A 15,459-nucleotide genomic window follows, 5' to 3' on the forward strand; every position below is an offset into this window, starting at 1 on the left:
CAGAAACCATCCCACATCTTAGCCCTCCTTCAGCTTCCTTCATATTTACCACGGTAGGGGGGCAATCACGCCTCCTAAACCACCTCCTCCTTCCCATAATGTCCTATGGCTATTCTAGCACTTCCTTAGGTCTCTGTAATTTGACACTCTTTTACTTTCTCCCCGACACACCACTGTGTGGGTCAGTGCGTAAGGAGAGTGCTGGAAAGTCAAGTTCATTGGTATCACAGTTCATAGATTTTTGTCCTTTATTAAGATGCAATACCAATTTCTACCCACAGTAAACATAAAATGCCTTCTAGAAAACATGAAATATGCTAGACATTAAATTATGTAAGGAAAATACCGACATAGTAATTCAAACTTGGGAAAGAGAATATGTAAATTTGAATTTTGTCCATACTTCATCTGTTATCAAAAGGCAAGAATGTTTAATGCAGACCAAAAACATCTTCACCCAGGAGTATCACTCACATAAAACAAGCATTAAAACTTTTTTTTAAGGCAGAATGTATTTTTTTCCACTTGAGATAAAGTGTTGCCTTATGAGTAGTTGGATATGTGGGCTTGAAAAGTTGAAATTGCGCTCTGATGTTATGAATGAAAATGATGCCTGAGCAAAGGGAGCAAAATATTTTGTTACCTTATGACTCAGTTTGGGCAGTTTTGGTACCACACCAAACAAAATCATTGGGAAGTGTGGTATTTGGAACTGCCTGATATGAGCTCTGTTGCCAGGGGAATGTTTAACTCAAGACACAGGAAGTATCCAGTGTCCGTGTTCATGCAACATGGTGGATCTGTGTTCTGCTCCGTAGAACAGAAAGTGACTTTTCCCACATAGAGCTTTAAAACTTTCTTCCCTACTAGAATAATGATGATCCCACAGAAAGGAAACAGATCCAAAGTGTTTGTGGTGGGTATCAAGAGAGGTACATCACCATTCCTAGGGCCAGCAAGCCAAGAAGTATTTGGGGTCAGTATGTATCATATATGCTAAAATATAAGTGCAGCACAATTTTAGAGGGAAGCATTTTGGAAAAACTAGGGCTGAGCCTTCTATGCTATTCCTCTGTTTAATGGAAATATCAGGTGGCCTAGAGTGGGGGGAGGAGGAGGTATAAGACAAGGGGGGAAACATGTCTTCTATGGTGGCAAATATGGTAGCATACTTCATGAAGTCCAAGATGCACCTCTTTTAATATCTCTGAAATCAGAGCGTGTCTTACAGTCAATGGTATCTTAAATTTTTAATGGGCACAGTTGTTTTGTTTCTTAGGACATAAAATACTGGTATTTTACAATTGACAGTGTCTTAGATAGGATGAAATATCATTAGGGTCCTGAAATAAGATCAAAACAATGTAAGTAAGACTCACTGAAGATGATGTATATTGAACCAATAACTATTTCCATTACTACAGTTTGGATGAAAGAGGGGAAAAGTTGATATTGGGACTATTTGCAAGACAGTTAACTGGCTAAAAGTTTAATTAGATCACCACTACCCTGACCCATTTATTAAGCATCTACAGAGGGCATCTTCCTAATGGGAAGTTCAAGTTAATGTATTGTTTCTGAAAGATATGATTGTTAAACTAACCCATTTAATCAAGTGTGTATGCTCTATGGTGGGTTGTAGTTTTCAGTAATGGAACATGTAAAAATCATCCAGGATGATGTATTCAGTAAAGCACATGCTATGGAAATACCACCTTTTCTTGCTCAGAGATTGATCTTAGCAATGCATGTAGCCTCTCCATGGTACCTGGGTGGCTATGGTAGAAAAGAGCCCAATGCTGGGAGTGGCTATAGATTCTCTGTACTTGAAAGAGTGACAACTGCTCTGGGTCTTGTCTTCCCCACTTGTTTAATGTGAATGTTAGCCTTCACTAATGGAACCCTTCTTGGCCATGGAACCCTTCTTTTAAGTAAAGTATTGTGAGAATATCTAAAATGCAAACTAGGTGGAGGTGGAGCTGCTCTGGCTAAGGTTGTAGGGAGCCCACACCCCATCTGCTTCCCCCAAGCCCTGGACCATGTGCAGTTCCAAGGAACTTGGGGGCCCAAATCTGACAACCATTGAAAGAGATCGCCCCTAAGTGAATGAGTATTGATGTGCATTTAAGATGTTCACTCTGCCCACTGTTAAGATGTCTGTAATTTACTTTAAACTTCTTTAGCATAGACAGTGTGATATTTTATACACACAGGTTGGTTTAAACTACAACTGTAGGGAACACTGTTGCTCTCATTGGGAGTTCATCCTCCTGGGGGGGTTAGGTGGTAAAATATCACTAAGACCACATTCCCCAGATTGCTGCTCCAAGTGTTTTCTGTTAGGTTTATCTCCACCAATAACCGAGGCTTTAATGTTTGCATAAATGGCAAAAAATCAGTGAAATAATGGAATGACTATTAGAAATGGCTTCTCTTGATGAAGTTGGAGGAGGTTAAGATATGTAGAGTGGTTAAAATATTTTGGAGACAATTCCCACCCTGCTGAACAGAGTGTAAGAATCTGATGCCTATAGCTTGCATCTTTAGAGACAGAGCTCAGAGGAGTGGTCCCTAAATGGGCCTGTCTCCAGTCACTGATAATGAGGATTTCTAGCTGGCTGCTGCCAACTAGGGGCAACAGAATCCCCACCTGCCTCCCATGAACCTTTTATGCAAACTGGCAGTCACTCGGAGCATTTAAAGGGACAAGAGCTGAGGCTTCATCAGGCTCACAGGCAGACTGTATGGATGGTTTCCGCTTGTTTGCTAACAAATGCATGTTTAACAAAGTGGCAGAGTTGGGTTGGGACTAACTTTCATCTTAACCTGGTGGTGAGGTTGTGGAACAGTAACTACCCCTCCCCACGTTCACCACAAACCACCCTTATCCACCCTAAAACCCCAAGATTCAGCTAGGTTGTCCTAACACCTTCATCCTCACAACAAACTTCTGAGGTGCAGACTATCATCTTCATTTTACTCATAAAGAAACTGAACCTCAAAGAGGTTAGGTGATTTGCTCAAGGCCACACAAACTTACACCTTGAGAATGGCCTTGGAAAAGGGGCATGCCAAATGGATAATTCTAGAATAGGCATCAAAAAAAGCCACATTTGAAAAATGAGCCATTAGCTCACTGGCCTGATGCTTTTTCATCTTTAAGGCATGACTCAAGAAACCCGGAACCTAAATGGTTTTTTTGACAGCAAATATTGACAGGATCCAGAGCAGCCTGTGAACGTGTCAAGTATCCAGTCATTAATGTACACCTTAAGGGAGTGTCAGAGGATTGCTTTGTAACTGATTAGAAACGATTCATTAATATAATTGTAGGGCGGTGATATTTGAGTGACAAATTATCGGCTAAATTAGAACCATAAGAAAAATTCCTTATAACTTGAATTTCATAGAAATGTGTAGACCTATAGCTCTCTGTTTTTGTTCCATCGGCCAGAGGATTGGTGTCATATTCTTGTCTCTTTCACTGACTTGCTGTTTGAACACAAACAAAATACTTTCTCAATGACTCGATTTTTCCATCTGCAAATTGAACATGGTATTCGCTACTCAAAATGGGTTTGGAATATGAGCTACATTTTTATGAAAGAATAAACAAACAGAAATCAATGACCTGGAGTTGATATAAGGTTGGACTTCCTTCTCTATATAGATTCTGTGTAAGTGTAAAGGAAGCAGGCTTTTGTTTTTTCCTTTTGTAACACCTTCCCTTGCTTTTTTTCCCTCCTTGAGATTTATTCATCTTAGATATTTCTAAATATGCCCCTGACGTAGCAGATCCAGTGCATCACTTTCCCAAGCTATACATACTTTGTTACATCCTCAAAGTTGGAATGGAAAAAATCTACTAGATCATCTTTTGCCAGAACAGGATACAGTTCCCTGATAATAGACCTATCTGATGTGAAATGAATACTGCACTTGATCTCACCAGGTGAAGAAAAGCAGAAAGAATTCCCTGTAAGTTAATTCCACGAGTCCCTTAATTATTTGTATTGTTCTCTTGCTTGGCTCCAGGCTTTGAGCCCGAGAATTCTGGAAACAGTATTCCCTCCACAGCCACTCCTGTGTGACTTACAGTGCAATGGCATCTTTCCCCAGTGGGCTGGATTCTGTAGCTGCTAGCCACTGGGTACTGACAATCCCACTCCACTTTGCTTTCCAGAGCCCTTGTTCTCTTATCTCCCCCTCCCTTTTCGTCCCCACTCCGTCTCTCCTTTTAGAGCTCAGGCTTTTGGAGTTTCCTCCCATTGCATATTTGTTTCAGATGACTCCCCACGGGTTCTATCTTTAGTTTTCCAAGGTCTCCAGCAGCTCCTGCCAGAATCTCTAGCCTCTCCCATGCCTTTCTCCCAGCCGCTCGAAGAGGAACCCCTATAGGGTTGCATTTTACAGTATTTCTTTCTGTGCTTTCCTATTCTTACAGTCCTGGTCCTTCTCTGAATGGAGCAGGATGTGGCATTTTGAGATTTCTAACATCTTCACAGAAGACTCTCAGAAAGAGGGGTGTTTTCCCAATAGCTAATTTTAAAAGATTTCTTATTTGATATATTAGCCTAAATTAGGAAGACAGACAGACACACAAACACACACACACACACACACACATACACACACACCAACTAAAATATATCCCACCCATTTTAAAATAAAGCTCTGTATCGCTAGAATGCATAACTTCTTTGCCTTTAGGGATTCTTGAAATGTGAAATCGATTCAGAACACACAGAACTTTCCCACTCAATACAATTTTGAGAAACTCCCACTCAGCCACTGTTTTTCACCCATGATGTTTCATAGTGAAAGGTTGTTTTTTTTTTCCCCTCTGTTCTCAACACTTTTTGTTCTCTTCAATAATTTCCTGAGTGACTCAACTGTAGTCTTGTCATCCAGGGGAAAGTAGATTTCAATAATGTACCGTACAGCTATTAAGAGAATGTCTACAATCGGTTGAAGGCAGGTTATATTTCTGATGTACTTGTGAATGTCAGCCTCAAAAAATGACATCCCTTAGTCAGTATATGTCACCAATATGGAGCCCTGGCAGAGCAGCAAAGATCACCAGCTGGAGGTAGCTCTAGAGTCAAACTGCTACATTTCAAGTTCTGGCTACAGTTCAAAGAAACCAGCAGTGGAAAGCATAAACAATGTGTTATAGTGGTTTACCTAAGAAAGAAACAGTAGATCCAAGGTCAAAGGAAAAACATGTGACAAATGAAAGTTCATATTTTATCTTTCGCATTTAAATGCAATAGTAAAGGAAGATATGTATCATCATTATTATTATTAGCTTTAATAAATGTATTTGATTAACTGACCAACCATGTGTGGTTGATAGTCTGTTCCTTTGTACCAAGGATTGTCATATACCTGAAATCTTTTTTAAACTGGAAATCCTAGATGGAATTAGAGTCCCTAACAACTGTCTGTAAATATTTTTGTCGGGCTGTTTTCTTCTTCCACGGAGTCCTTATGCCCTGAGCAATGGAGAGTGGAAGAGCAATGGTAACAGGTGGGGAAGGGAAAGAAGTACTAAAACTCAGGGCATCAAGATATTCTGTTCTACGCGTGGATTGGGTGACAATGGAAACTTCCCATGGTAGGAAGCCACACACTAACTAATGATGCAAGGCTCATATAATCATTCCTCTAAAATGAATGATAAAGGAGTTAGTTTTAGTTTCACAAGCAGCTTGATTAAGTCAATGAAGCAGAGAGGTGGGATTCAGTGGCCATGGTCATTTGTATTTCAAGACCATGTTTGTTACTGAGTCATTTTACTTTGTACTTTTCACTCCTAGCCGACTTACGTTTAAGATGACTTTAATCAGTGTAAGCTATTAGCTGCTTCTGCTGAAATGCTGACCCCCTTTCTGAATGTCAGTTGAGGGCTTTAAAAGGGAGGACCCAGCATCCGTAAAATGGTAATTGTCCTTCAAGTAGCCTCGGTAGTTATGATTACACTTTAGGTGCTCTGCACCCACTCCTCCATCTTCACTCTCGGTGCCGGGGTGGAGATGGTAAGTAATGAGACTAGTCACTGTTGCAAAATGGTTCCAAACATGGGCTTTGGGATCAGGCAACTCGGGTTCAGTTCCTGACTCTCCTACTCACAGGCTGTGTGATCCTGGGTGAGTTTTTTTGCTTCTCCAAACCTTTCATTATAATCCATGGAAATCCCATTGCACTATGCCAAGTACATAGTAAACCCTGAAGAAACTGACTATTATTATCGTCCTAATAATAAACCTTAGAAGTTATTCTCAAGAAGTTCATGGACTATTAGAAGCTGGACAGAGGCTTACAGGTCATTTAATGCAACATCCCCGCCCCCTGCCCTTTGTAGCTCATGAGGACCGGGGGGTGAAGTCACGGAGCAGAGCTATGACTAGGGCACAGGACTCTTTTCCGTTCAACCATGAAACTCTCAGATCTCACGGGAAAGGACAAATAATACTCAGCTTACTTTGATCAATGGTGAAGAGAAAGGGCCAGTGACGACTCAGAGGACATTGGCTCTGGGTGGGCTGAGGCCCTGGGGAGGCCCATGGCAGTTGCCAAAGGGGGTGTGTTCAGGAAGAAGGGGAAGGACAGGCAGGTGCTGCCAGCGGTCAGTGTCACTTGGTCTCATTAGACTTACCAAACAGATCGCTGCTGGGATTAGATTTCCCGGCAGCTCTAGCTTTCCCCACCACCTGTCATGTCAAACTCTTTCATCTGAAGGGATCAGACCCACTGTGCCTAGTGTGCTGATGTTACCTTGGTTGCAGCTCCATTCCCATCAACAGTGGGGTTTAACAAGCAGCCTACAGAGCACAGAACTGGGGTCAGCAAACTACGGCCCATGGGCCACATCCAACCAGCCACCTGTTTTTGTGAATAAACTTTCATTGGCACACAGCCACACCCATTCATGTATGTATTGCCTATGGCTGCTTTTGTGCTGTAACAGTAGAGCTGAATAGTGCAGCAGAGGCCCAGTGATCTGTAAATCTTAAAAGTATTGATTACTATCTGGTCCTTTACAGAAAAGGTGGGCCAACGTCTGATCTAGAGCCTTATCAGCTGCTTAGGAGACAAAGGCCCTCTCCAGACTATGGAAGAATCAGCTGACTCCTTCAGGATATTTTTATGTCCCTGGAATAAATGAGATTTCACTAATACAACTGAAAAGTAATGCAGACTTAGATAGAATCCCCTTACAATTCAAAGGCCATCTCTTCTTCAGTGTGGATGTGAAAGACAACTGTCCATCTCCTCTGAGAGTGGGTCTGATTCTGGCCTCCCGCTTATTCTGGGGCAGGGAGGAGATGGAAGCAGCTGAAGAGAAAACAAGGCCATTCCATGCATTACTTGGATAATTAGAAGAGCCATCTCTTAAGGACTTTGTGTGCTATAAACTAGGCACTTGCCATACATTATTTTGTGTATTCATTATAACAATCCTGTTAAGTAGTATGATTGTCCTCATTTTACAGAAGGGTATACTAAGGGTGAACTAAGGTCACAGAGTTAGTGAATGGCCAGGTAGAGATATATAACCATTTGGCCCCATGTTGTCTGGTGTACATAGGTGCAGTAATTCAACTACCTATGCCTGACTGTTAGAAATATGGTTGACAGAGGCTTAAATTTTCTCAATCCAGACAAAATAGAGATCTAAGTCATTACTTCTAGAAGTTTGCACTGCAAAATACTATCCTACAAGATACTCATTTAAAAGATCCAATATGTTTAGAAAACATTGTCTACATCACCGCCTTCTTGGAAATATATGAAGCCATTAGCAAGTTATGGACTCTGAGAAATCCTGCAGTAAAGATCCTATTCAACTTTGCTTAATGTTGTGTTCCCAAACACTTTAGCATGGAACCCTTTAACTAACAACATCCCATGCAACTGCTATTCCAGGAGACGCACTTTGGGAACTGTTGAACCACATGATTACGATGATGATGATTGATGATAATGGCTAATATTTATTGAGCAATTACAATGAGCCAGGAACTGGCCTGAGCACTTACAAGTATTGATTCATTTAACCCTCGCAGCAACCCTATGAGCTCACATGTTATTAATTCCCCACTTGACAGATGAGGAAACCGAGGCACAAAGAGGATAAAACAACTTGCCCAAAGTCGCATAGCTAGTGAGTCCTGGAGACCATGAGCTCCTCAAACTCAAGGATCAGGTTTCAGTTCATCTTTGCATAGCCAACACTTAGTATGGTGCCTGGAACAAAGTATGCACCCAGAATGTGACAGTTGAACTGAATTGGAAATGACATCCTAATAAAAAGAAGTGACTAGAGTGTGTTGAATAGAACATTTAAGATCTTTAGTATTTATACAACAAGGGCACTCCTTCATCAGCTGGGATTTCTATTTGTTCCACACAAGACCATAGCCTAGGTAATGTTCCTACTACAAAGCATTTTGTATAGAGTAACCATTTTCATATTTTATTTAATAGACCCTACATTTAATGCAGAAATGATAGGAAAATATCAGATAGTGCAGATCCTATTTAGCCACAAGAAATAGTATTTCATTTGAAGGTGCATTAAATTAGGCTTTCTGTCTGGCATAAAATATATTGAGAGAGGCAATACCACATCCATAAGGAAGCACTGCCTTTGTTGGTAGAGTAGATGGATTTTTTTTTAGATGCAGTATAATAGCAGCTATTGAGAACAGTCAATAGCAGCTTTTTAAATATTACAGACCTAAAAATATATCAAGGTCAAAATTAATAGATAAAATACAGGTGAATTTTCAGTGTAGATTTGAGGGAGGCCAGGAAGCACTAAGGAGGAAAAATCAACACACTTTCAGCTATAAAAGGAAGAGAATTAAAGGCAGCCTGAGAGACTATGTTTTTGTGTCCTGCAAAATAAAAAGGAAATTTTATGTTTAGCACTTTGAGAGCTTCAAATGCAGTGATTAAATGGTATTATTTTTTGTCACTTTAACACAGAGCATTCCAGAATGATAAGTATTATAGTAACAATGTGACCCTTAATGAGAGCTTACTGTGCTGTTTTAAGCATCTTATACGTGTAGCCCTAGGAGGTGAGTACTGTCCCCATTTTACAGATGTGGAAACAGAGGCAGAGAAGTAAAGTAGGTAAAGTAGTGTTCCCGTGATCCCACACCAGTACAAAATGGATTAAGGATTCAAACTCCACTAATCTGGCTTCACAGCCCATGCCACTAACAGCTGTACACACTGGGTAAAAGAGAAGGTTCAAAGGCTCAAGGATGCTCACAGGCCTGGGAGGCAAAATGAATTCTACCAATGTCAGGGTACGTACATCAGAAACTCACTAGGTGGACACCAGAGGGCCAAACATGGCAATGCAGAGTTGAATCCTTGCCAATAGGCCCTTCCTTGGTGGTTTGTTCTGTAACAGGTTTCCAGAGGTTGTTATATATCTTACCACTTAAGAACCCCATCCATTTAAGGCTATGCATTAGTCATGACGGGTAAAGATACGTCCCTCCACCCACTTCCACCACCGGTGTGTGCTAGGATTCCTCACCCCACAATCTGACCACATGCATGTCCCTTCAAAATACAGTCAATTGCTTATGAGTAGGTGTATGTATGATGGTGCATCAGACCCCAAGTATTCAGAAACTACCATATGCTGTGCAGTATTCAGGAAAGCCCAGGGAAAAAATGTTTTAAAGTTCCTTTAGAGAAAGTACAGATGGCTCCATCTTGATGGAAAGGAAAGATGGAATTTTACAATAAAGCATTGTGCCCACCGTCTCAGTATGGGAGCCACTTGAGAGCTAAACACCAAGCTCTTAAGAGAAATAACAAATTTAGTATTGAGTCAAAACAAATACTAAAATTTTCTCCGTAATTGTATTTGTGTTCCAAAATGCCTGCTTCCCCCTCCCCTTATTGTGGGTAACACTTAAGTCAGATGAAACAACCAAAGAATTTGTTTGTTGAGAGGGCATGAGGAGGCATAATAGCATACGGACCTTAAAAGATAAATACCCAAGCCTTGGAAAGAACACTTGACAAGAAAAGGATGTTATTTAAAGAAAGATGTATTCTAAACAGATGAGTCAACAAACTCAATTGGATATAAAAATGGAAATTGAATTTTTAAATTCCAATCGATGAGCATATCAAAAACTTACACATCAAAAAGCATATCAAAAAACATACACACTGCATTTTTGTAGAAGACCATTTAATTCTCATTTATAAACTTTGACTCTCTTAAAAAAATAGCTTCTCCCTTCTCAGTTGTACATTACCAACCTTATATCCTTCCTTAATTGTACCTTACACGAGTCTTTCTTTTCTTTTTGAAGTGAATCATCAGTTGGGGTGAACAGTCACATAAAGTCTGATTTATTAAGCAAACAGACTGGAAGTTGCTGATGTTAAAACACAAATATGTCTACTTACCTGGATGGCTCTGACATTGGAAACTGGCTGTTTCGACATATCGACAAGGTCTTATCCCTAAAAAAACAGGTAAGAAACTGTTAGAGGTGGCGGCATTCAGATTCTCAATCATGATAAATTTGAATTTAACTCATGATTCAACTGGGCAGTCACCCCTTTCACTGGCCGTATATTCTTTCAGTCTCAGTTTCCGGTTACTTACAGACTCTCTTTCCTAATGCCTCAGGGAGAGGGAACACTAGAGCGCTGGATAAATCATTCAGAAGGAGAAATGCTGAGATGCCTCGCCCCTGATGCTCATGATAGGCAATCAGAAACTTGAAAGGCGCTATCATCTCCTTCCCTGCCCTCTTGCCCCCCTGCCAAGAACAGCAAAACAAAGAGGTTGTGGGAATAAAACACCTTTCTTTGGGGCCTCAGAAGCTTTCTGCTTGAAACTGAACTTTTGATCTGAACCGAGTTGTTGCCAGGGCTGCACATCAGTCCATCGGGACCGCCTCGCCTCCATCAAACACCCAAAGAGAAATGGCCCGTACCGCGTTCTTACTACTGCGTTGCTCCCTGCTCGCTGTGCACGTGTCTGTTCTGCACAGAGACCTGGGGGACATGGGCCGCGTCTCCCTGCTCTGTGCGTCCAGAGCCTGGGCTCTGTAAACCAGGCAACTGGCAGGCAAGCCTCACCTCTGTCTTCTTTTCTTTTAACGAATCAGTCTCAGAAGGCAAATAGGACTTACGTGACCATGTCAGATCCCTAAGAGGTAGCAGTGCTTCCTTCCCAAAGGACCTTTGCTTTCTTTCAGTTTGTGAGACCTGACTTAGAGCCCAGGGACTAGTGGCCGAGGTTTACTGGGGCTCGGGGAGCAGGGAACAGCCCAGCTCTGTACAAGTGATGTTATAGCTTGGTCTATTAAGTGTCAACAGGACGGAGTGAAAAAGTTTGAAATTCAGTGAATTAAAAACACGCTGCTTTTTAAACCCAAACGATAAACTGGGTTGACTAGAGTTTCCTCAGTTGACTGGTGTAAGTGTGTGGGCTCACTGGTGAGTCAATGAGCACAGAGCGCCGTGTTGGCATCTGCCGCACGTCCGGTGTCCTCTGGACTACGTCAGTCAACATCTCTAGGCCCATTTCCTCCTCCTTAAGTTTCACCTGCTTCACAGGTTGTGGTACGAATCAAAATGACATAAGGTTCCTGAAAATGCCTTGCGAACTGTAAAGCATGATGCAAATATGTATTGTTTTATTGCCATTGCCCTTAGCTGGAGACTTTTTAGTTCTATACTGGTCTACAACTCTAAGTACAGAGTAAAAACTGCTGTAGTGATGCCCCACACACTTTAGAGATAAAATTTATGAACTGAGAACTCTGAAAAACTTCCTTTTTTTTTTTTCCTGAGGTCTTCAAAGTCTTAGGCTCTACTATATGAAGTTAAACAATTACATAATTTTTTTAAATCTCTGTAATTAGTATACTCAACTATATAGTCCTTGGAGTCACATACATGAGAACAATGGGATTTTGTTTTTAAAGTTTCACCTGAATGTTTTGGTAATATACAGATACAGCCTCCATGCATAAGGGTCTAGGTAGAATTATTTTCAATATGGTTAAAAAATTAGGGACTTCCCTGGTGGCGCAGTGGTTAAGTATTTGTTTTTATTTTTATTTATTTATGGCTGTGTTGGGTCTTCGTTTCTGTGCGAGGGCTTTCTCTAGTTGTGGCAAGCAGGGGCCACTCTTCATCGCGGTGCGCGGGCCTCTCACTATCGTGGCCCCTCTTGTTGCGGAGCACAGGCTCCAGACGCGCAGGCTCAGTAATTGTGGCTCACGGGCCCAGCTGCTCCGCGGCACGTGGGATCTTCCCGGACCAGGGCTCGAACCCGTGTGCCCTGCGTTGGCAGGCGGATTCTCAACCACTGCGCCACCAGGGAAGCCCGGCGCAGTGGTTAAGAATCTGCCTGCCAACGCAGGGGACACGGGTTCGAGCCCTGGTCCGGGAAGATCCCACATGCCGCGGAGCAACTAAGCCCGTGCGCCACAGCTACTGAGCCTGCACGCTAGAGCCCGCGAGCCACAACTACTGAGCCCACGTGCCACAACTACTGAAGCCCAGGCACCTGGAGCCCGTGCTCGGCAACAAGAGAAGCCTGCGCACTGCAACGAAGAGTAGCTCCCGCTCGCTGCAACTAGTGAAAGCCCGAGCGCAGCAACAAAGACCCAACGCAGCCAAAAATAAATAAATTTATAAAAAAAATAAATAAATTTATTTTTTAAAATATGGTTAAAAAATTAAAAAGCAATAACAAGTTGAACAATTAGGAATGCATTTTTGCTCTATGATATGTTTCAGATAGGTTGCTGTCTTTCCTGCAGTGTCAAAAAGTCAATGAAGGATTTTTAATTTTTGGATCTAGGACACACAGCTCAATTTCAAAAGGAAAAGCTTGGCAGTTTAATTTTTAATGTTTCTATTCCTCAAAAGCTATTAGAAGACATGCAAAGCAATAATTCTCACAGGACTTTAAATATCTCATCATATAGCATTCTCTGTATGTGTACAATTAAAGTTTAACTAATATCACTTGGGAACTTTAAAAAATTTATTGTATGTCAGTTTGAGATGTGGGGATTAGGAATTTCTTTATGTTATTACAATAGCAAGTTGAAATGTGGAAAAAAATCAGGCAATGAATGATTGTGTTATTTATACCGCATTGATTTTTTTTAATTAGGCTGATTTTGTTTTTTCGCTAAAGTCCTGGATTGCTTTGTATTTTGTGGACCTCTCAGCCTAGCGGATGGATATTCCTTGGGCCTTGTATAGCATTGGTATAATCTTATTTGCATACAAATTCCTTCTTAACATATACGTCACCTCTAGAAAGTTGGTCAGATCCCAGCTCTCATTCCTTGCAAACAAGCTAGATAACGTTTGTGTAAATCATTTCTGCAGCTGTTCCTGCTGTCCTCATTATTCTCAGAGAAATCAGGGCAAAGCACACTGATGAATAAAAATAGACAGTGTTCCCTGGCTCTTTCCCTGGCCCTGCGTTCACCTCCATTAGGGATGCAAGGTGTAGAATGCACCTTCCTTCTGTATCTGCATGCCTCATCCCAGGACCAAAAAAGAAAGCTATGCCTTAGATGCACAACTCCACTCACACCGGGGCCACAGCTTTTCATCCAAAGAGGTACTCTTTAAAGCACTCTATTACTGTGTCTCCTGGTTCTGGCTACAATTTGAAAACATGGAAAGTTTTACCAGGCATATACTGACTTTTACAAAGCCTATACTACAATGGAAATGCTTGCCGGCTTAGCACAGTTGAGTTTTCCTGGCAGTTCTGCAAGTCAGTGGGGATCTTTAATGGTCCGTATGCTGAGTCATGTACTATATACCTCTGCTGGTATTTGATTGGACAGCATCTAATATCTGACTTCTAAGTAAGATTCTTTCACTTACTAAAAATTTGTCAACATTAATATCGCTAATTTAATAAGCAGGGATTCAGAGGAAAATAAATCAATATATGGAGAGAGGGGGCTTCGTTTGTTCTTTTTAAAGGTCAATTAAGTGGCTACAGCTCAGTTTCACAGGGAATTATCTTCTGTCTGCTGCTAAAAATAATTCCCAAGAAGGGTGTAGAAAGATGTTCAGCTGTCCGAACTAAGTCTTTATTCAATTCTGCCTGAGATATGCCGAGAGGGAAGAGACACTCAGCGTTGCCACGTATCAGAATCTGGTGCCCACATAGGGAGAGACAGGGCTGCTGCCCTCTACTCTGCTGGGTATGGGGAACACTGCGATCGAAGTGGGGCTTTCAAAAAGATGGGTCTGGATTATTAATGGATCTATAGTTCGATAGAACTTTATCACTGAGGCCAAGCCTGGTGCTTAGGGAGAGGAGAAAAGCGTTTTAAACTTGTACTGTGTTAACAACTCTGGCAATAATTTGCATTTAGGTAAACCAAAGAGCTAGCATTATAGCTTTTCTCTGCCCCAAATTCTCCTGATTATTTCTAGGCTTACAGCCCGAATCAGTCTGCAGCTGACTGACTGTAATCCTGGCCATAAGAATCAAAATGATCTCATGTTCAGGGTCACAGTCATCATATCTGGACCATGGAAATTTTCTTAATGTCCCTATCAATGAAAACTACTTTTAGTTCAATATTCTTTCAACCTCCCCACCCCCCCAACAATTTATAAAACAGAAGCAGCAACATCACCAATGAACAGTGAATTTACAAGGAAGCTACACCCACTGGTTACAAGCCTACAAAGTTATAAGTAGCCACTTCAAGTTGGGTAGCAAGGAAATTTCCTTCAGAAAGCCCAGTTGCCTGAGCTGGGTCCTCCTGCTTACCTGCTTTATGTACTTGCTTCCTGCCTGAGGAAAGTTCCAGGCAGCCAGGTGCAAGAATACAAAGCTCCTCAGTGAGTGGAAGGGACGCCCGGTGTCCTCTGAGCTGCGATCTCAGTTCCGATGCTTTTCATGCGGCTGAAATAGCTCAAGTGCTCCGTGCCTCACCCGGTATTGAGAGCTGCTCCTGGCTCGGGGCTGGAGGGGAACTCGGTTTAAGGATAAGTGTTAAAGAGAATTCCTGTCATAGCTCACAGTTGTTCTTCCTAAATATAGAGTTTGATACAAGCCATACGCTGCCTCCAAAAGGCTTGACCGTGCTGAAAGCAGGGCTCAAATGTCAGCCGGAAGGTGGCTCCGGAATCTTACTGCCTTCCTGATCTTCCAGAAGATGCTGGTTGTGTTTTCTCACAACTTCTGAGGGGGCACAGGAAAGTTTGAAAAGTAGGAAAAGTTTCTATCTTTAGCTTTATTACCCAGAGGTGAGAAGACCCAAAGTGTTCAATGAAAATTGGAGAAACACAGACGGTGTTTGAGTCCTCGCTTGGTCACTGAGGAGCTGAGAAAGTTACTTCATCATCAACACTCAGTCAGATTATGATGAACTACCAGATATCATCCTTTTCATCGGTCAGAAATGGTCA

At 41.7% G+C, this 15,459-nt stretch overlaps 1 protein-coding gene across 2 annotated transcripts in view; it reads right to left on the reverse strand.

Annotated features, from left to right (window-relative positions):
• SMPX (small muscle protein X-linked) overlaps nt 1-15,019 on the reverse strand; it is a 52,613-nt gene extending 37,594 nt beyond the window's left edge. The window contains exons 1-2 of one of the 2 annotated variants that reach the window (XM_007174663.2): nt 14,819-15,015; nt 10,450-10,506 (exon numbers count right to left, since the gene is read on the reverse strand). In XM_007174663.2, the coding sequence (XP_007174725.1) occupies nt 10,450-10,488 (39 nt within the window). In that variant the 5' untranslated portion in view covers nt 10,489-10,506; nt 14,819-15,015. Of the gene's footprint in view, nt 1-10,449; nt 10,507-14,818 lie in introns of both variants that reach the window. The other variant, XM_007174664.3, reaches the window with a different exon arrangement.
• Between the last annotated feature and the right edge of the window lie 440 nt (nt 15,020-15,459).

Source organism: Balaenoptera acutorostrata, chromosome X (assembly GCF_949987535.1).
Source record: "Balaenoptera acutorostrata chromosome X, mBalAcu1.1, whole genome shotgun sequence".
Taxonomy (NCBI): domain Eukaryota; kingdom Metazoa; phylum Chordata; class Mammalia; order Artiodactyla; family Balaenopteridae; genus Balaenoptera; species Balaenoptera acutorostrata.